The sequence below is a fragment of the Miscanthus floridulus genome, chromosome 3, assembly GCF_019320115.1.
Source record: "Miscanthus floridulus cultivar M001 chromosome 3, ASM1932011v1, whole genome shotgun sequence".
In the NCBI taxonomy this organism is placed as follows: domain Eukaryota; kingdom Viridiplantae; phylum Streptophyta; class Magnoliopsida; order Poales; family Poaceae; genus Miscanthus; species Miscanthus floridulus.
Window position 1 is genome coordinate 123332986 of NC_089582.1, and position 21238 is coordinate 123354223.

Consider the following 21238-nt stretch of genomic DNA (forward strand, 5'->3'; position numbering starts at 1 on the left):
TTAATATTCTAGGGAATTTCTCCCCCTGAACCTTGCAGAACTGTCCTGCTATACCAAGAACGCTTTCTACAGGAAGCATATACACATAGAGACTTAACAAGTATATCGCATACATTACAAGGATCATTTCGTAATCTTAACCTCATCTTACTTTCGGAACTCGTGAGATAAAAATATGAAGTGTACATAAACAATAAACCCACTTTCATAAATGATGTCACGATAGAGCCTTCAACAGAGGTTAGGAAGTCACCATTAGAATAATACCTTCTGGGTATTGTTTGAGACTTTTAGAGTCTCGTGAATGACAATCAATATCTTGTAAATACTCCCCCTGACGACAACATCTATTGAAGTAATTCATTCCCATGACATTAACCATTATATAGAAATAAACATAGACATGGATAGTCCAAGTAAAATACAAGATTTCCACAACATTTAAGCTTCATTACATTTGTCTCGCTATTCTTCAAGAATATTGAGAACATAGAATAATGCTTAGAGGAATTTATTATATTATATCATGCATACATTAGGATGCATATTTGTGCACTCTAAAATTACAATGACACGCAGCTTCAAGATGTGATTAATAATCATTATATTTTTTTCTCTATTCATAATCGTGGTGACTCCTTTTGGGATTAATTCCAAATTCTTTGAGAACCTTTATTTTAATACATAGTACGACACCACAAGTCTGTATTTCTAGCATAATGGGGAAAATATTGCTAGTAACACCAATATATCATATCAATTTCTAGAAGATACTTTAATTCCAAAACCTTAGGTGGAGAACGTATTATATCACAAGTATATATACATCCATAGTAAAACCTCATGAAATAGGCATGTGGTTATATGGTATACCTTTGTTCCTTTCAATTCCTCTTTTCATTCTTATCTCTCAGGTCTTATATCGGTCTTTATTCCTTCCAAGGAATTCACTTACTTTAGTGCATTTAGACTTATAACCATATATTCCTTCAAGGAAAATCCTTCAGGGAGTTATTATCTTTGTAGGGAGATCATTTCACATAAAAGACAATATTGGTATGAGATTTCAGTGTTGCTCATCATGGATTTTCAGAATCCCATAACTGCATATTTTAATTCATGCCATTAGCCAGATTCATTATATAGCGGAACATATTTTGTAAAACTTATGTCAGAATTGGTCGTTATTAGTACCTTTTGAACCATCGCTTTTCACCACCCATTATTTCAATGTTGACCCATAATTATTTGAACATCAGGTTCAAGATACTCACTTAGCGATTTTTGGTTCAACCTCAATTGCATGTTTCATTTGACCCGATATGAAAGCTTCAAACACTCTTGCCATGGACTTCCAGGTTCTCACGAAAGAGACTCATCTAGCAATTATAGAGGTAAAGAAGTGTCGACACATATTTTCTGACTTTAAACATCATAATAATGATCTTCGTTATTTCCCAAGACGATAGATCTATTATTGTTCCATATTCATAGCTTTATTATACGCACGCGTTGCTAGGATTTTCATCTTCAGGATAAACCTCGCTGTGAGGTAACTCACCAGCAGGGTGATTTCTCTACAAGAGTATGAGAGGAGTTTTATCACATATAATGTGAGTTTGCTTCATGAGCATATGCTTTTGACTTAGGCCAATATATCTTATTTGCAGGCGTTCCCGCATAACTTGATCAAAATGCCAATAAGTCATGTGGATACAAAATTAATCCCGGGTATATCCACATCTACTTAAGGTGGAAGCACTGATTTAGACTTTAACCAATCTGGTTGCTCCTCATCAATACAAATAGATATCTAGCATAACTCCATACTATAGAATAGAGGAGTCTAACTACACAACTAGTTTAGTTTGAATTTGTGCGTTTTGATTTATAAACATCAAGGCATTCCATAAAATGGGCATTCATCTCCCCCTAATGCCGATATATTTAATAGCATACAAAAATTCCCCATTAACCAACTTCTAGTGGTGTATATGTATGCTTTAGTGGTGATTTATCTGGGAAATATTATGCACTTTATTAGGGGCTCTATTATAATTTTTTTATATGCAGTGAGCTCGGACTTTATCAATGCAGTTGCATGAATACTGCATGTATTTCCAACTACAGGAGGAGCATCCTCAACTTCTTGCTGAGTCCATAACTTCTGGTGGATTATAACTATTGCTCTGCAAGTTCTTGGTTTCAACAAATGCATATGCAGTCTTCTTGACTTAACACCTATAGTTACTGACGTAACCCATAATTTAGCCATAACAATCCTTTAGGGGCTAATGCTCACCAATTGTTGTATAATTGACAATCAATCTATAATGACCTTCTAGGCCATATGTCTGGAAAAAAGCAATTAATGGTGGCATTGCGCTTTCAGGCGCATTAAGCTTGGTGTGTATAAGTATGATAGCAAGAATATGGCATATAGCCATGGCTGAGAAATTTTGGATACAGAGTAATATCATAGTCTAACTCTTTTTTTATTGCCCAAATTTGACACAATTACTTATACCATATAGAAAAAAATTGAGTCATTATATTTATTGCAACATATTTCGTGTTCAATATAAAGCATGGCTTGGATCAATTCATTGTTCAGCATGAAGAGAAGCTTTTAAATAGAAGTGATAAGATAAAAAAATTCATTTATCTGGGACATATTATTTTGATGCAAAGTCATTGACTTAAGCAAAAAAATGGCTGCTTCGTAAGAGCAACAGTGACCAATATCCTTCTGGGATAAACTCTCAACTGATAGCGCAACTTTCTTAGGTAAAAGGTACATATAAGAAATATCATTACTCGCATTGTAGTTGTCAAGATTCCTGTGGCCTTTTAGAGCCTAGGATAACTACTATAACTGACAGTTGGTTAATACCAAGTTAGCTTCTAGCTTGTTGTGATTTGGGATTCAAACTTGCTTACCTGCTTTTCATCTCCTGGTAGTTGGCAGGTAGATCTTATAGTAGGCGGGGTGTGACATATACACTGCTACTGTCCAGTATATTATTGTATAGAGTAGTTACTCCACATAGCTACTACATAGCTGCCATATCATTTGGCTTACTTCACTACAAGAAAACCTTCTTTCTATGACAAAAATCCTCATGACAGGGCAAATTTTGGTCATATAATATATCATAATATGACGCAAAAGTCTGTAGCGTCATAAAGTCAGGACAGTCAGAACTATTTATGATGACACTATTATTTTTGTCACATAAAGGTACCAAGTGTCGTCACAAAATGTAAATCGCTAGCAGCCGGCTGACGGTGGTGTTTTTATGATGACATGTGCTGTTTTTATGTGACGGCTGTGGAGCGTCACTGTTTGTTATTTCAAATATGACGGCCCCCAACGTCAATATACCCCCAATAGGAGGTGGACCCTTGACCCCTCTCTATTGACCAGTTTCATTCCCCATTTCCCCACTGAAGACGGCAGCGGGCGGCGGACGACCTCTGGGCGGAGCCAGCTCCCGATCTCCCCAACTGACGGCGCAGCGGCCTATGGGCGGAGCCAACGCGAAGATCTGCTGCAAGCCCGCCTGACGGAGCGTGGATCTCTGGTGACCGGCGGCGACTCCATCTCGCTGGTCGATGGCGTGCTCCTAGTCCCCAGGTGCGCCATTGTGGCCGTGCCGCCCTCATCCCCCTTCCCATCCCCCCTCCGTTGCCTTCCCCGTCGCTCACCTTCCCCCTTTCTAGTTGATGTGTGAGGCCTAATCAATCCCCGCTCTTTCAAGTTCTCATGTCGTAGGCGTCGTCATCTACCGCTCGCACTCGACGGTCAAGCGCAGCTAGGGTTTCTCTGCAACCCGCACCCCTTGCTGTTGTTGCTGCTGCGCCTCCGCCCACTGCTGTTGAGCTGTCGGCGCCGATCAATAAATTAAGAACGTCTCACCCAGTTGGAAGAGTTGCTGATAACGTGTTGAGAATCAGCCTATCCACATATTACCAGATCCGTTTTCCCATTCCAGATCCCAAGAAAGAGACGTGCAGAAGTCATAGATAGATCCCGTCTCCCTTGCCCAATCCTAAGAACAAGACACAAGAACACTCCTAAGAACAAGACACAAGAACACACAGGAGACACATGTATATGAGGGGAGAGAGTCATCTCTTTATTCATCTATTCACGTATACATCTAGTCCCTTTATATAGATATAGCCTTCCGAACATATATATATATATATATATATATATATATATATATATATATATATATATATATATATATATATAGAACTACTATCCTGTAGCTGGCTACAGAATAACTTATTCTGTAGCCACTTTGAGTTACGATAATTACTATATTATTTTACGAGATTATAGTAACTCCTTACTAAGTGGTTTAATATAACGTTATGGTAAATATCCCCATGTGTTATAGTAACCCAACTATCGTAAATATGTATTTATATTATGGTAAATTAGTATATAAAATTATAGTAAATGGAGGTGGCTACAGAATAACTTATTTTGTAGCCGGCTACTGAATAGCCTCTCCCTATATATATATTCTTAAAGTGACCTCGCACTCATCGAACAAGTATGACTTCACAGCTTGCAAGCCAGACTAAATAACAAATGGGCTTAGATGCCTCTGAACATTCAAGGGCCGGTAACATCCAACAACCAGGCAAAAGCCCGAAATGTATGGTACTTGCCACAAAAATTTCTACTCTTTTGAGGCCCAGTCATTGTGGTATGGTAGTGTTACCAGATGTTACGCAAGCACTCGATAAAACTGGTATTCAAATTGTTAGAACCAGTGCTATTGGTTGGTGTGACAAAATAATAAAGAGCTTGAACCCTAATTTGTCTCCTGCGTTACCAGAAGAAAACTATCGTATTAGTTAGTAGAGTCTTTTGTCCCCTTGCATTATCTTTGTGTATATTCTATATAGAGATTGATGACTTAGGCTCTACTTTCTATAGCAAGGGCAGTTCTATGGATTCTCCCGTATTGGTAGTTGGAGCAGGAAAGTGAAGCAAATGTATACAGAGGAATGGTCCTATATCCTGTTGTTTGTATGGCTCTAATTTATTGCATTAGTTTATTTCGCCGGTGTTGGAGATCATGCGGACTCCAACTTTTTTATTTTGTGTCTATTTGACAATGGAAAGAACTTGTTTCAATGGCACGTGTAGTGTAGCGCCTTAGGTTCCAGAAAGCAATGTTTCTTATACACACACATAGGCTCTATTTGGATCAACTCTCAGCTAAATAAGATGGCTAACTACAGTATTAGCTAGGTTGTTGTTTATATCTAGCAGGTAAAATGTTAATGTATTGATGGTTCTGTCTATAACAACGTCGACCTTCCTCTTTTTATCTACACTATTTAGGATGGCACATGGATATAGGTAGATGGAAGAACAAAAATATCTTTTTAATCTATTATATTAGAGCAACTCTAATGGTAACTTATGAGCTAACTCATAGCACATTGTTTTATATCTTAATATATAGAAGAGAGAGAAATTAAAATATAGCTCTTAATCAAGAGTTAGTCTGATATACGTATTTCAAGATTATACGTATGAGAATTTTGTCACGTGCGGTTATTTATGTTAACCATCTTAAAATTTTGAATGTCATGTGACCCTATTGCGAGAAGAAACATTTAAAATTTTTGAAGCCACCTCTGGTACGGTACTTCCCCAGCGGCCCCCATTTGTACCTTATATATTTCTGCTGCTTGTTGCTTAATTGGACTGGAACCAAATTTTAGAGCCTCTGCAAACGCCCACCATTTGGCGAGACACGGGCGCGTTTGCGGCAAGCCACGTTTTCTATGGTTTTTATTTATTATTATTCCTTTCTTCAGTCCAAATTCAAAAAAGAAAACTCATGGTTTCTGGCTTTCTGCTTCTGTGGCCCAGGAGCATATTCTGGGCCGTACGGTATTAGTTTCGTCCCAAGGCCCGTCTTAAAATGCCATCTCGGGCCTGCCCTATCCCTTTGAAATCGAGGCCTAACTCATCGACTCCAAAAACTGTTTCAGAAGATAAGTTCAGGTCTAGATCGACTGAATTTAAAACTAGAGCACCTCTCTTATTTATTTTAATAACAATTGTAGTTTCCGACGAGACGTGGACTTGTTTCCCTTTCTCATCCTGATGTGAATGAAAGCAATCCTACCTAGTTTCCGAGACATTTGAGCTTTCATCCAAATTAAAATCCCATTCTAGGCATGGGGAATTGAATTCGGGATGGCAAGGACGAAGCCTAACCATGAGAACCGGCCACCAAGAGGCGGGGCACCACCACTGTCCACCGAGCACAATAGGGGCGTCAACGTGATAGCCTTTGGCAGTTTGGCGGCCAAGAGTGTTTGGTTCACTCGTCCGTAACGTCATTCGATTACGCCGGGTAATAGATGCTGTTTGATTGTGTTTGTTTCAGTTCGACTGTAATCCAATTGCGCCGTAATCTGAAACCGGCCTGTTACCGCTGCCACAAGAGCACGTATCGTTACCGCACGGTCTTCTTCTCCGCTCCGCTCCGCAGGAAGCTTGGGCGCCTCTCAGCCACAGCACTGTAACCACCCCGACGACGACCCTGCCGCGCCGCTGCCCAAGCACGCCGAGGAAGCCACCCACAAAGCCGCAAGGGATGGCGGGGCGAGGCTCTCCTGCTCCAGTTCGACACCATGGCCGGATCTGCAAGATGGGTTTCGGCTCTACGGCGGGCAGCTTGGTGGCCGGATCTGCAGTAGGGCGTGGGGCTCACGACAGCAGCGCCGCTTGCGGAGATGAGATCCGCGCAACTGCAGTCCGCAGGCGAGGCTCCTCTCAAGATGGCAGGCCCTTTCCATTTCCATTAGGCCTTGTTCGGTTAGGCCCACCCCGGCCGGGGTCATGGCCCAACCCCCGTGGATCACCCCACCCCGGTCTGGAAAGGACCCCGGCCCAGCAGAAAACGTGCATTCGGTTAAGCCCGGCGTGGGCTGTAGCCCGGTCTACCCCGGCCTTTTCCTGTCACCCCTGCCCGGGAATGACGCCCAGCCTCTACTGGGGTGGAAGAAATCCCGTCGCTGGGCGAGCGCACGCGTAGGGGCAGCAGGGCAGCGCACGAGGGCCAAGCGGCGGCGGCGGCACGACGCACCGAGCGACAGCGGCACGGACGCGGGACTCCTCTCTCCAGCGTCAATCTCCTCCGGCGGCCGCCTTCTCATCGGTACTCTTCTTCTGCCCTTTCTAGGGTTTTTGATTCTTGCATCTCTTCTTGGATCCGGAGTATTTGGGAGATTTGGGGTGGTGGACGCCTTGAGTGATCGGAGCTGCTCCTCTGGCACCACTTCGGCGGGGTGGTGGAGTCCCTAGAGAGCTGCTTCTGTGACGGCGGCTACGACGCGTGCCTGGGGCTCGGGGAGTATTTGCGTCTCTTCTTGATTCTGGTAGCTGTTCTCCCAAACAAGAAGCATCTATTTTCTCTGCTTGCATATATACTTCGGCGATCTGTAGGATCTGGTGTTGTAGCATCTATTAGCTTGTGCTGGAATGTCATCTACTAGTATCTATCTGTTCTCCACAGTCTCTATTAGCCTTTACCAAAATTCTTCTTCTATTAAACTAGCAAAACAGTTTTCAGCTTAGATTCTGGGGCTTTTGTGAATGAAATATCTAATTATGTTGAATAGTAGTAGCTCATTATATATAGGGAAAAATGGAGAGATTGGCTTGTAGCTCTTTTTGTTTGGGTATGTGACATTATGTTTTTTTTATCATTGGATTGGACACATTAATGTAAATAAACTGCTGCTACTGAGAAATGTATGATGAATTTTCTAAAACTACTCATATGTGTCTGGATGGTTAAATGCTTTCTACTGAGGTTGGTTCCTTTAGAAAGGATTCTACATTTCTGTCAATTGATAGCAGTTAGCAAACAAACGCACTTTGTATATTTTATAACACGCCAGTCACATCCGACCCTGTGCGTCGTGGGAGCTCCAGTGTTTTCTAGAAGCGGGCGTGGTGATCGGCGTGCTGGTCACTATGTGTTGACTGCGCGCGAGAAGCCGAGGCTTAGTTGGTGCCGAGGCCGAGCCATCGTGGGGGTCTTGGCAGACGTGAATCCCGAGATTGTCGAGACCCTGACGTAGATTGCCGAGGCTTGGAGGGAACAATTGATCTCGTATGCTGATTCCGAGGCTATGGTGACCCGGACTAGACTTCCCATGCCGCGTTGTCTCCGGGGCGGGGGTTACGTGGCACAGTGTAGTGCAGGCGCTGATCGTGACACAGCACCGGAACACAGTGCCCGGTAACCCCAGCCACGCCCGGTCCTGGTCAGTATGGCGTTGATGTGACTTCCCGTCCCGTCGGCCATTCTGCGGTGTTGAGCCGTCGTCCGGCTGAGATTACGGGAGTGGTTGACGCATTAATGGGACGCGACACGCTGTCGGAGAGACTGGTCGAGGCGGAAGCGACGGATTATTGCCGAGCCGGCTTCGAGCGAGACGGAGAATCGACATCTCATCCGAGGCTTTACGCGCGGGGCCTCGGGCGAGACGGAAAATCGGTTCCTCGTCGAGGCCCTCTGTGTAAGGCCTCGCGCGAGGCGGAGATTTGGCAGGCCGTCGAGACCTCCCGTGCGAGGCCAGGAGGCGGAGAGCTGGCGGGCTCGGACGAGGCCGGGGTTTAACAAATGGCTTACCCTTTGGCTCTGTTATTGAGGGGTTTAAGTGATTCTTTTGGTATACGCTCGGGGTACCCCGTTTTATGGTACCCGACACCTTGATCTATTTATTGGTGTATGATGGAAATTCACGGTGGTGGAAGGATTTTAATCGACCTATTGGTGTATGATGGAAATTTGCAGCGATGTATGATTTCTATATCTTTATAAGAATATCTTGGTCACATACAGGGGCGGAAAGCGGTGGGGCGGGGGGCTCAAGCCCCCCTACCCATTTCGCAGCAGTGGAACCCCTGTGGAGCCCTATGAGTTTTTAGGTAAAATTCTATAGTGTAGGGGGGCTGAGACTTAAGATCTAACAACAGTGTTGTCCAGCCCCCCTGAAATATTTTCTGGGTCCGCCGCTGGTCACATGTAAGGCAAAAAAACTATAAAAGAGATAGTTAAGGAGAAATTGTCTATCATGCACTTATTTTGACATTGTTACTAAAATTGACGTTTTATTTATTTGAATGTGGCACATAATAGCATATTGTTAAGCCAAGTTAATTTTTTTTATGGACTAAGTATATATTTCAGTACTCTTATTTGTTGAATATTTTGAGACTCCCGTAGCAACACACGGATCTGCCATTGCTGCCGGTGCGTGTAAGAAAACTGTGCACACACTGGGGCTAGGCTCCGCGCTGTTGCTGGTTTCAACTTCCAACTGAACTCGTGTGCTAGTGACTTGTTTTCCGATGCTCGTGCTCTCCGCCCACCGCCTCCCTCGCGCGGAACCCAGGTCGCCGCCGCCGCAGCCACGCAAGGCGACCGTGCCGATCCGCCGAGGCTACGCCTGCGGATCTCGCCTGCTAGTATAGTCTGCCGCCTAGATCCCGCTCCTCGTCGCCCGCACCAGCTTTCTTCTCCTAGGGCGGCGGCCTTGGCCTCGGCGTTTTTTTAGACGCGGATGGGAGGTGAGAATGCAGAATGGTCGTTTTCGTTTCCCAGGGCCTGGCTCAGAGGTGCTTTAAACCCCATGCGGGTCTGGCTCAGGGGGTTTGGCCAGGCAAACAACAGGTCTGGCTGGACCCCTGGGCGGCTGGGCCAGGCAATCGAGGCCCTCAAGTCCTCAATGTCTGGGTAGGTTCTCCTCAACCGGCCTGTTCGCTGATTGGTTTCTGAGCTGGTTTGGACTGGCTGGTGCTGGTTTATTGTGAGAGAAAAATACTGTTGGCTGACTGGTTTGGGCTGACTGAAACCAGCAAACGAACAGGCTGAACGGCAACCTACCCTCCTTTTGGTTCTCAAAAAACCACTATCTGACAGGTGAACCCAGTACGTACAACGAGAAAAAATCTAGTAATGCACTAATGCGGCGGTTGACTCTTCTCACACTAACCTCTCTCCGAAGGCAGGCTACTTGTGTTCATCACCTACACACTCTCCGCCCCCGCTTCTGATTAACCGATTCACTTCCACCGCCACCACCTGTCGCCGGACCAGACCAGCCATGCGGCCCGCCGGCCAGCTACTCCTCCCGCTCCTCCTCCTCGCCGTCGCCGCCGCCGCCGCCGCAACCGCCGGCTCGTGGGAGGACGGCCATGGGAGCATCCTCCGCCTCCCCTCCTCCTCGTCCCCGCGGCGGTTCCCCCGCTCCGCCGCCGTCGACCTGATCCGCGCGCTCAACCTCCACCCCGCCGACGCCTCCCCGCCCCTCTCCACCGCCGGCGTCGAGGGCGCCCTCGCCCCCGCGGGGACCCTCGTCGAGAGACCCATCCGCCTCGCGTCCTTCGCGAACGCAGGCGCCGCCGCCACGTCGGTGGAGGACCTCGGCCACCACGCGGGGTACTACCGCCTCCCCAACACCCACGACGCCAGGTGAGCGAGCTTCCCCGTCTCCTCCTCCTCCAGCACCTCCTCTCTGCCGCGTTGCCTGCGAGGACCCCCTCCCTTGTTGACGCAGCGACCCATGTCGCTTTGCTCGCGCTCGTCCCGTGTAGGATGTTCTACTTCTTCTTCGAGTCGAGGGGCAAGGAGGACGACCCCGTGGTGATCTGGCTCACGGGCGGGCCCGGCTGCAGCAGCGAGCTCGCGCTCTTCTACGAGAACGGCCCCTTCAACATAGCAGACAACTTGTCGCTCGTCTGGAATGATTTCGGTTGGGACAAGGTACATATCGCACTGCTCCTCCTGCTATCCCCGATCCATCGGCGATTATTATTATTTTTAAATCAGGGTCTGGAAAGAGTTCAGATGTGTTCCTGTATGTTTTCACTTTGGAAGCTCGGTGTAACATTGCTTCTGTTTGTGTGTTGGCTGGCCTCCCGCCTCCGCAGGCATCAAATCTTATCTATGTTGACCAGCCTACCGGAACTGGGTTTAGCTACAGCTCGGACTCGCGTGACACTCGCCACAACGAAGCTACTATTAGCACTGATCTATATGACTTCCTGCAGGTACTGTTTATCTATCCTGTTCTGGACATGATGCATTCAGTTATATTTATGCCCCCAAGTTGCCATATGCATTTTAGTTATATGGCTACATATAGTAGAAGTTAGCCAGCTTCTAGTGTATTAAGATATTAGTCACATGAATTGCAATGGTACCTTCCACATGTGCTGTGTGCCTAGACCAAAAATAACGTAGAATTCCTATATTAATAAGGCATGGAGTTTATTTGAACTAGAGCGAGAATCCTTAACGTAGGCAGCAATATAGGAGCGAATGTGTCTTTTTTTTTGCATTCTTATCATGAATTTGCTTTCTTGCTTCTAATCATGTGATACTGGCAGGCCTTTTTCGCTGAGCACCCAAAGTATGCTAAAAATGATTTCTTCATAACCGGTGAATCATATGCTGGGCATTACATTCCTGCCTTTGCAAGTCGTGTGCACCAGGGAAACAAGAACAATGAGGGCATTCACATTAACTTGAAGGTTTTAGTTTTTCTCTGTCTTGAGTGAAGTACTATGCTTTTACTTTGTTAAAGACATTATTGTCATGGTGTGATCCTCACTTTATATGATTTACAGGGTTTTGCAATTGGCAACGGCCTAACAGATCCAGCAATACAGTACAAGGCATACCCTGATTATGCGTTGGATATGGGATTAATTACAAAAACACAATTTAACAGGATCAATAAAATAGTTCCAACTTGTGAATTAGCTGTCAAGCTTTGTGGTAAGTCCTGCTTCAATTCTGAGTAAATATTTTCTAGTATTAGTAAATTTTGCTTCTTGACCTTGCAGAATTATCAGCAGTTGTCAATGTTTCTTTAGCAGTTAGTTCATAGCATTGTTGTATATTTGCTCATTGTTCCCAGACTCCCAGTTGTTTTTTCCAAAGGGAAACTTCCGCTCCCACCCTGATGCCCTGTAATATGAGTTGATGAAACCTAATTCCATCTTTTGCAGGTACCTCTGGAACTGTATCTTGCCTTGCTGCGTACCTTGTCTGCAATACAATATTCAGTGCCATCAGGACAATCATAGGCAGTAAAAATGTAGGGGCCAAAATACAGATCTATTTTTGGCACCATGTTTTGGAACCTTCTAATCAGTGCTCATCTTGGCTTTGCAGTATTATGACATCAGGAAACCATGCATCGGAAGCCTGTGCTATGATTTCAATAATTTGGAGAAATTTCTTAATCTCAAATCTGTCAGGGAGAGCCTAGGAGTTGGGGATATAGAGTTCGTTTCATGCAGCCCAACTGTCTATGAGGCCATGTTATTAGATTGGATGAGGAACCTTGAAGTTGGAATCCCAGAACTCCTTGAGAGCGACATCAAAGTGTTAATTTATGCTGGAGAGTATGACCTCATATGTAACTGGCTTGGTTAGTATCTTGCAACTTATTAATAATAAACACTGGTACCCTATGCTTGCTATTTCATACAACACTGGGTCTTACTCGACACAGATAATCGTTAATTCACCATAACCTTTTCCATCCAAGGCTTATTATTTGCTCCTTCATGATTAGGTTTTGTGTGAGTTCTTTACTAGGAAGTTGGTAGCATGAGTATGTTACACAAACTGGTGGTATTGTTATCTCAGATAAGGATAGTTTTCGATGGATAACAGCAGGAAGACAATACTGCTGATGCTGACCATCTATTCTTCCCCATTACTGTCTTTTTATATATTGTATTCTTGCTTTGCCTGATGTGTACATAATCTTGTCCTGATTTGAGCAGGGAACTCAAGGTGGGTAAACTCTATGGAATGGTCTGGAAAGGAAGCTTTTGTCTCCTCATCTGAGAAGCCCTTCACAGTTGATGGGAAAGAAGCTGGCGTTCTAAAGAGCCATGGTCCTTTGAGTTTCTTGAAGGTTAGATCTGTACTATGCACAAAAATGCAGCTCCCTCTAGATGATAACAATCTTCAATTCTGAACTGAATGTAATTGGTAGACATATGCCTATATTCATAAATCTTAGTTTATAAAACCACTCAAATGGAAACACGTAAATCATAGAAAATTAGAAATACAACAAACTGAATGTAGGTGACAGTTGGTTTGATGGTACTCCCGTATGCTTTGCTATCCTCACGGGATGTCACTGTCATATTACGTTAATGGTATCCACTCTCTTTGGAAACTTACTAGAGGCGCTTTGTGCAACAGGTCCACGATGCTGGTCACATGGTACCGATGGATCAACCGAAAGCTGCTCTGGAGATGCTGAAGAGGTGGACTTCTGGAAACCTTTCGGAGCCATCTTCAAGCTCCCAGAGGCTTGATTTTACAGTGTAACAAACACACGCCTCTCATGCCATTTCGAGGAACGTTGTCCTGCACTCGTCTCCTTGGACTACCGTATGTAGTTTACCATGTACCTCTGGATGTTCGTAGGCTCTGAAAACATCCTGATCTTGGGCTCTGAAAACCTCATCTTGCGACCATATATGTTATTTACCTTGTATGGGCGCTCCGCTTGCTGATGAGACACGGTGTTACGAGTTACGACTCGATGAACATGTAATAAAGCTTCAGAGAATTTGATAGGCCAGTATATTTGAAGAATTGCCCTGTACCTTTTGTGATAACTTGCGTCGATATTAAGATTTTTACAACGTGATGTTTTTTTTTGCCGATTTATAATAGAACTATAGAAGGATTTCGAAGTAACTTCATATGACGCCCTGTGAAATTCATATAGAATTAGCACGAATTTACCTGGTAGAAACTCATAAATATAACACTCAAGTTGAAGCTTGCCATGGCCCGATGGGGTATGAGAATTTAAAAGATTCCAAAATAAATAGAATCACACGACACGATATAATCACTCGATGGTTACTGAATGTATTATTTGCTGACAGCTAGCATTTTTATGATCTTTTGTTGAAGCAACAGGCAGACAAGCTCTGCTCCCATTGATCAATCTTCGTGCAACTAAGCAGCGGTCAAACTAAAAACGCTGAATGAAACTAAAATACGGAACGTCACAACATAAAGGAAAACCCATCAGCAGCAGCTTGCAGCCATTATCTAAAGACAATTGTATGAACTATATAAGTCATGGTACACTACTAAGTGCTTAAAGCAATAGCACAGAAATGTCGATATAACTATGGTTTTTCTCATAACAAGTTCCTATACTGATGCCTTTTGCTCAGATGTAGAGTGTTGGAATAGAATCCTAAACAACCAGGAAGAACTTTCTGCCATCTCTCAGCATGTTGCTTAATCTTCTTTCTTCTGCTTCTTTGGAGCGGGCTTCTGGTACAGTAGTATCTGACCCAAGAGTGTACCATTCATGATGATGCCGATTGCGGAGCCCATGATCACTTTCCAGGAGTTAAGGGTCACCAAGATATGATGACAGGAAAAGTTATATATAATTAAGCTTGTAGGAAAATTTGATACTAGCGGAAGTGAATCATTTATCCTTTTTTTTTTTGCAAAACCCATTGTCACCATGTTCTTTTGGAAGAGGATTGACTATTGAGATAAGCAGCTACCAAATCAAACTTAACCATGAGGATATTGGCCTAATATGGGTTGGGCAAATAGAGTTACTCTATCAACTTCCCTTCTATTAACTACCACTAACGAGCAGTTGGGTGCATCTAAAACTAGAATAGAAAATGATAACTGCAATCATAATCAAGGATACCACTTAAGGGAGTCTTCTCCTGGATGCTGGTAAAAACTCTTACTGCAGGAGAAATTGTATCAAAGATTAACGAGCTTTCAGCACTGATTGAAAAGTTTATTGATTAAGGAAAGATGTGTGTGACCAATTAATAATGTCATTAACTTAAGTCATGCTAAATATTTTCCGAATATGAACTCCACAAAGTGTCAAATACCTATACTGTTTAATTATAAATATAGTGTTGTAAAATAGTAATATCAGCAAAGAAGATGAGCCAGAAGGTAAAATATAATGGTTTACAACTAATTTTGGCATGTACTTAATCTTACCAATAGAACCAGCAAAATTCATGAAACAGGTAAGGAAGCTGAGCTCGCCGGTGCCTTTATTCTGCAAAGTACATTGCATGGCCATGTTATATTTGAAATAATCACTTCATATTAACCAAGGTTAGATTATAGTGCTAAAGATAAAAGCTTATGAGAAAGTGCCTAAGAACATCCAATTCAAGTAGCCCAATCCAAAATACTGCAACAAGACAGTAAAAGCCCAAGCAACTAAAGCAGATTGCTGTCCAAGATATTGGTTGATCACTCTTTGCAAGCTTCCATTTATAAAATTTTCACAACATGCTGATTGATAGTAGTGCAGTTCATTAATGCAGTTGGGTTATCAAACATCTATGTTCCAGACTGCAGTCAAATGTCCGGAGCTAATATATATTGGATGGTACAGATTTAAACATTGGTTAGCCTCACACCTAATACAGCCAACTTGCTATAAAAGGAATATAATATTGTATATGGTTAGAGGGTCTTTGGTCAGGTCTTTCATCTCAGTCATAGGTGATTAGTCTCAGTCAGTAAGTGGATGTGTGTGTTTGTGTGTGTATTTGGGTCTCTGTATGACTCCTTCCTCTACTATTAATACAATGATACACAGTTCTCCTGCGTATTCGAGAAAAAATATTGTATAGCTTCATGTAGTAAGGTGTGACAGAAATGTGACATTGTACCGTAAAATTCTTCCATATCTGTGGAACTCTAGCAAAAAAGAAGATAGCATGCTGTGAAGCCTGCACAAAATATTAGACAATAAGTCAAGAGGACGAGCATATACACCATCATGTGTAAGTTAATACAACCAAAAATCACTCACTAGTCACTACTTACATAAAGGATTTCAAAAAGAGCAGGATCAATTTTTCCAGCCAAAACCGTTGGAGCCATTCCACAATATCTAAATGACCACTATATAGGGAAAGCAGGTCAAACATTGTAATCAGACAAAATATTAATAAAGTTTGATGGTTTTCATTGAACTGCTCCATGGGACTTGGCACATCTTTATTGGCAGCACAAAAGCGAAGTTAGAATAAACAGCAAGAAATGAAGGATACAATAAAGCTTTCATCCATGTTTTGGTTCCCATTGGTGGTGAGTAATAGTAAATGATCGCAACCAAGATAATTGCTGCATATATCGGATAAAAGCATCAGTTAAGAGGATCAATAAAGAGAGCTACAGAAGCTTTCGAAACATACGCTGCCTACTCAAGACATGAAGTCAAATACAAACCTTGGATTAACAGAAAAGCTAGCTCCCCATAAGCTGAAAAGGGAAGTCCTTTATGAATACAATATGCCAAAGCAATTGTGTAGCCGACGACCTCAAGTTCAAAGGATGCTACACTAAGTCCTCTAACACTTCCATGCTTCAAAATTTTCAGTATCTGCAGCAGGGCATATTTGTGACTATGGTGGGAAGTCAAAAGGAGAAGGTAACCAATTCTAAAGTACAAGAAAGATTTTGGAAACATAATCAAAATCTTGGGACTGAATCATATCTTCTCTTATTATGCGTATCAACAACAATTCTTTTAGCCATGTATAATCATGGATTAATTTCTACATTATTCTTAATAGTTAACAACATCTTTCTCTAAGCAAGACAAGAGTTTGAAGGTTTTACAATCTCTAATCCAAGTACCAGGACAAGCAGGTAAAAAATTGTTTGCTTCAACATTCATTTCACAACATTTGCAACCCATTAATTTTGTGCTACTAAAAGTCAATAAGCATATACTGCAAGCTCTTCAACTCAACCTTCTGAGGTAGTTGCAAACTAGCCCCAATATATTTGTCCTCGATTACCACTCGTGGCACAATAGATCGGATGATCCTTGTCATTTCAAGGGTTCATGTAACATAACAAAATCATGCAAACCGACAACCCTATAACAAAGGAAAAGTCACATGCGCCCTCTTCTTTTATTTCCTTTGCAAATTTTCCTATACCAAACACAAGTAGGCTGTAAGCCTACCTAATAACACAAGGTCGTAACATAAAAAATTGCAAGCATATCTAGATAAAAGGTTAAGAAGCAAACTCCTCCACAACTGTGAAACTGACACTTAATTCTTAATTTTTCACGCTAGATTCAAGCACCTGAGGGAGCTTGCCAGCAGTGGAAGCAGCAATAATGGAATACCCGAGGATCTTAGAGATGAAAGGCAGCAGGTTGTTTGCGTCCAGTGGACACGATAGGAAGCATCCAATGGTCATGCGCATGATTCCCATCCCTGAAGCCCGCCTCTTCTCTTCGCTCATCTCTATGGCCTTCAAATTTTGGTTGTCACACAGTGACTGGATTCTTATTGCTTGTATTTGTGAACTACAAACCATCAAGGATGAGGGGTCCCTTGATAGTTTGAAGAAGGCTGATACGGGGCTTGTAGAGGATGTTATTTGGTGGACTGACTGGGATTGCAATGCACTAGCGGTGATCCCATAGCAGAGCACGGGGAGTGCTGAGATCATATTCACTGATCAATGCCCAGCCAGCCAGCCAGCCTTGAGGTCAGGACCGAGAAGCTAGAATTTTCTGAGCAGGGGAAAGCTCTTGAGAGAGGAAGTAACTCCAAGAGTTCGTTCTCTACACTCAAGCAGCAGCAAGGATCACACCAATCCACCTGCATCCCACAAACAAACAAAGAATTCCAGCGACTTTCCCCCCTTAATTTCTACGCTCTTCTACCGCGCCGCGCCAAGCTCACAGCCGAAGCCTCCAAAAATGGACCCTTTACGCAAAATTCCGTACGCCAAGCTCAGGCAAAGAACATGAGATTGAGATCCGTCCTCACACCCAGCGCCGGAACCCAACCCACCGGACGAGCTCGCCACAGATCGAGACGCACACAGGCACGCATAATTAGACGCGTGGAAGAACCTTAACTAGTACCAAGAGAAAGGCGAGGGAACCTGGGGTAGCTTCACGGTGGTGGATGCGGCGACGATGGCGTAGCCGAGCAGCTTGGAGATGAGCGGGAGCAGGCAGTCCTTGTCGGGGATCTTGGCGTCGGCCAGCGCCGCGAGGACGCACCCGAAGTTCATGCCTAGGATCTCCAGCTCCATCGCTGCCACCATGGCCGTCTCTCACCTCCCTCGTGGCCGCGCAGGTTCGCAGTCGCAGCTTTGCGTCGGCGATGGAGACGAGACGACGAACAGCGAAGAATCCCACAGCCCACAAGCCACGCGCCCACCAGCGAGTCTCTTTACTGAGATGGGCCTTTGGGCCGTTCCGTGACGGGCTGGAAGTCGAGCTGAAGCTCGAGCCAGCTCGTTTGGTTGACGAGCTATCCACGCGCAGGGTTTTGAAATGGAGTATTTGTTTCCTGTAACGGTAATGCTACGTCCGTGGCTCCGCGTCGGACGGCCTCGCTGGTAGACCCGACGTGCAGAAGGCTATCTATCTTATCCGCTGCCTCTCTGCTCCCCTCCGGTCGCTGTTCATTAAAAAAAAACTCACGGCCGCGTTTCGTGGCCGCTCCGGCCTTCCTCTCCACCACCGTCGTGCCTACACCGTCGCGGCGTGCTCCTCTCAGACTGCACAGCCGTTGTCGCCTCGCCGCGCGAGGACACACCCACCGACTGCAGTTGTCGACTCCACCACAAGCACCGCTCCGCGCGGGCACCGTGTGCGCCCTATCGCCGGGGCAGCGCCGCCGCTCACCGGGGGCCGCTCAACCGCTCGTCTGCTGTCATCCTCCTCCACCGCGATCGCACAGGCGGATCCCGCTGTGTAGTGCTCCGCCTGCCCGGCTTTGCTGAAAGCGCATGTTGCAAATGTATGTTTCAAGTATTTCAAAGGTATGTTGCAAATGTTTCAGATGAATGTTGCAAAAGTTGATCGGGATATTGCATATATTGCAATGGTTGTACACGTATGTTGCAAAGGTCTGTTACCCATGTTTCATCTGTGTTTTTGGACATATGTCGCAAGTTTATTTATATGGATGTTGCATATGTTTGCAAAAGTTTTCAAGTGTTTTCAGTTGTTTTTTCAAGTGTTTTAGAATCATGTTGCAACTATGTGTTTCAAATATTTCAGTTGTTTCAGACATATATTGCAAGTGTTTTATCCAAATGTTGCATATGTTGCAGTGACTACACATATATATTCCAAATGTTTCATGTGGTTTAGACGTATATTACAGCAAGTCCTTCATGTTGCAAGTGTTTCGTGAGGTGCAAGCGGTCCCCCGGGCGTAGGCGGTCCCCACGGGGCAGGTGAGTGCCAAGGGGCGCAGCAGAGCGAGCAGACGCAGGCGCGCAGCATGGCGAGGGTGAGCAGCAGGGCGCGAATGAGCAGTAGGGCGCGGGCAAGCAACAGCAGGGCAAGCATGGCGCGGTGAGCAGCAGGGCGGGCATGCATGCTCCGATGCACGTCCGTGTGTGGGGCCAACTAGTGGACGTGTGCGGGAGACCGCCACCAATCATGGGACCCATCGGAGAGGCTGGGGCGCTAGAACGTTGCCGCTTTCTGCCAATCCGTTTTGACCGCTGGTGGGTCCAGCTGACAGCCTTGGAAGGTGCGCTTCGCTGGGTGTTCGGCCACACGTCCGCTAGTGTGAAGGGCATGATTTATGATTTGTTGGCTAACTGCACACGGGCATTAATCGGTGCACTAAATGATATGCCAAACTAATGTCCTGAATCTGTAAGTGACATGACACCAAAGCACGGTAAAAACGTGCATGCATCCATCTTAAACATACGGAGTACATGTGTACGTTTTGAACCATGTTTAAGATGGCAATAGATGTGATAGACATAATCACTGTGTAAAGGGACGTGTGAATGACTCCCACTTTTATTGATCCAAAAATAATATGCAATTCTAGAATAGTACTCAGTCAAATTAATAACTAAATTTATATAAAAGATATTAATATTTATCATATTGAATAAGTATCTTTAGATTGTCATCATGAAATATATTTTCGTAAATATATCTATTTGGACTATGAAATATTAACTTAGGGTCCGGATTTCTAAAAGGGCTCTAGTTTCTCAAGAAGCCATACCAAATAGGGTATCAAAAATGGCTTCGCCCTAAATCCATCAAAGAATCACAACCAAAACTTTTAGCTTCTACTTGTTCCTTTTCTCACAAATACACTCCAGAGCTGGATTGCCAAACTTTTTTTTTTTATAAAGTGCTTCAACTTCACTAGAGAAATTGTTCCCTAGAGGAATAAGAGTTGAAGTCATTGCAGGAGGAGCCAAAGCCCTACGAAACTGGCCATCAGTCAAACTTAAATAAATTTGACTCTCGCCAAACCTAAAATTACATCTTTTTTTGGAACAGAGGTAGTATAGATCTAGCATGAGTCACTGCACATTAGACATGAAAAATCATATTACATGGTATAGTATAGACATGGCAGTCACTGAATGGACACAAATTCATGAGATGTACGTGAGCATATGTTGCGGTTCTAATCAAATGTGGCAAAAAAATGCATAGCTAGATTGTATGTTTTTTCTTCATCGTCACAAGTCTTCTCTCTTTGTTAGTTTGTTTTTGTGAGTAAGCTAGAGTGTAGTTAATAAACTTGATGAAAACAAGATTGAAACTAGCCTACCTCTCAATGGTGTACTACAATTTATTTTCAACATGATGGGTTAATATTGTCTAATGCTCGAAGAGTAAAATACACGAGCGATTCCTGAACTTATCCTTCGGTATCATTCATGTCCTCTAACTCCAAAAATGTATTTTCATGTTTCCTAATTTGTCCTGGGATGACATCCAAAGTATTAAACTCTCATGATACCATTTTCAGATACCTACACTTGTGGCGGGGGTGTAATATAGATCTCTAAACTTACATCAATGTCCAAACGAGCCTGGACAGCTTGAAGGAACAAGACATTGGTGGAAAGTGCTTGGCTATGAGATCTACTTGGTGATGGATAGTAAACAATGGCGGATCCAGCATAGAATGCGAGGGGCTTGCTTCTTCCTCCCCTTCCTTATCATCCCTTCTTCCTCCTTCCATTCTATCTTCCTCGTCCCTGTTGTTCTTCCTTCTTTTTCCACAAAAAATGGAAGAGGGGCTCAAGGGGGATCCATTGTGCGGAAGATGGTAGGGCTCGAGCCCCGCCCACCCTATAGCTGGATCCGCCCCTAA

General features: G+C 44.0%; 2 protein-coding genes across 6 annotated transcripts; one reads left to right on the forward strand and one right to left on the reverse strand.

The window, feature by feature from the left end:
* The first annotated feature begins 7022 nt into the window (after positions 1-7022).
* Positions 7023-13708, forward strand: LOC136542297 (serine carboxypeptidase-like). Of its 5 annotated transcripts, none has more exons than XM_066534667.1 (10): positions 7023-7202; positions 10067-10529; positions 10652-10820; positions 10988-11107; positions 11447-11590; positions 11687-11837; positions 12071-12159; positions 12237-12495; positions 12857-12990; positions 13287-13708. In XM_066534667.1, exons 2-10 carry the CDS (start codon positions 10162-10164, stop codon positions 13413-13415), a joined length of 1563 nt encoding a protein of 520 aa, XP_066390764.1. In that variant the 5' UTR covers positions 7023-7202; positions 10067-10161; the 3' UTR covers positions 13416-13708. The 5 variants fall into 5 exon arrangements, with proteins under 5 accessions (XP_066390764.1, XP_066390766.1, XP_066390767.1 ...); XM_066534669.1 differs by having other exon boundaries at positions 7069-7202; positions 10063-10529; XM_066534670.1 differs by having other exon boundaries at positions 7071-7202; positions 10155-10529.
* Positions 13709-14117: 409 nt separating this feature from the next.
* Positions 14118-18301, reverse strand: LOC136542298 (mannose-P-dolichol utilization defect 1 protein homolog 2-like). The gene is made up of 8 exons (XM_066534672.1): positions 18024-18301; positions 16341-16494; positions 16163-16235; positions 15936-16002; positions 15779-15838; positions 15093-15153; positions 14782-14823; positions 14118-14452 (listed from the first exon to the last, which is right to left on the reverse strand). The coding sequence occupies exons 1-8, from the start codon at positions 18186-18188 to the stop codon at positions 14349-14351; spliced, it is 726 nt and encodes a 241-aa protein (XP_066390769.1). The 5' UTR covers positions 18189-18301; the 3' UTR covers positions 14118-14348.
* Between the last annotated feature and the right edge of the window lie 2937 nt (positions 18302-21238).

Bases quoted from the DNA above. Each gene is read 5' to 3' on its own strand.
- LOC136542297 (XM_066534667.1), top strand. From the start codon at position 10,162: ATGCGGCCCGCCGGCCAGCTACTCCTCCCGCTCCTCCTCCTCGCCGTC. The intron at 11,108-11,446 runs GTACTGTTTATC...TGATACTGGCAG, and splicing joins ATCTATATGACTTCCTGCAG to GCCTTTTTCGCTGAGCACCC. The intron at 11,591-11,686 runs GTTTTAGTTTTT...TATGATTTACAG, and splicing joins GCATTCACATTAACTTGAAG to GGTTTTGCAATTGGCAACGG.
- LOC136542298 (XM_066534672.1), bottom strand. From the start codon at position 18,188: ATGGTGGCAGCGATGGAGCTGGAGATCCTAGGCATGAACTTCGGGTGC. The intron at 15,154-15,778 runs GTACAATGTCAC...TGTACTTTGCAG, and splicing joins AGATATGGAAGAATTTTACG to AATAAAGGCACCGGCGAGCT. The intron at 14,453-14,781 runs GTATCCTTGATT...ACTCCTGGAAAG, and splicing joins GGAGAAGACTCCCTTAAGTG to TGATCATGGGCTCCGCAATC.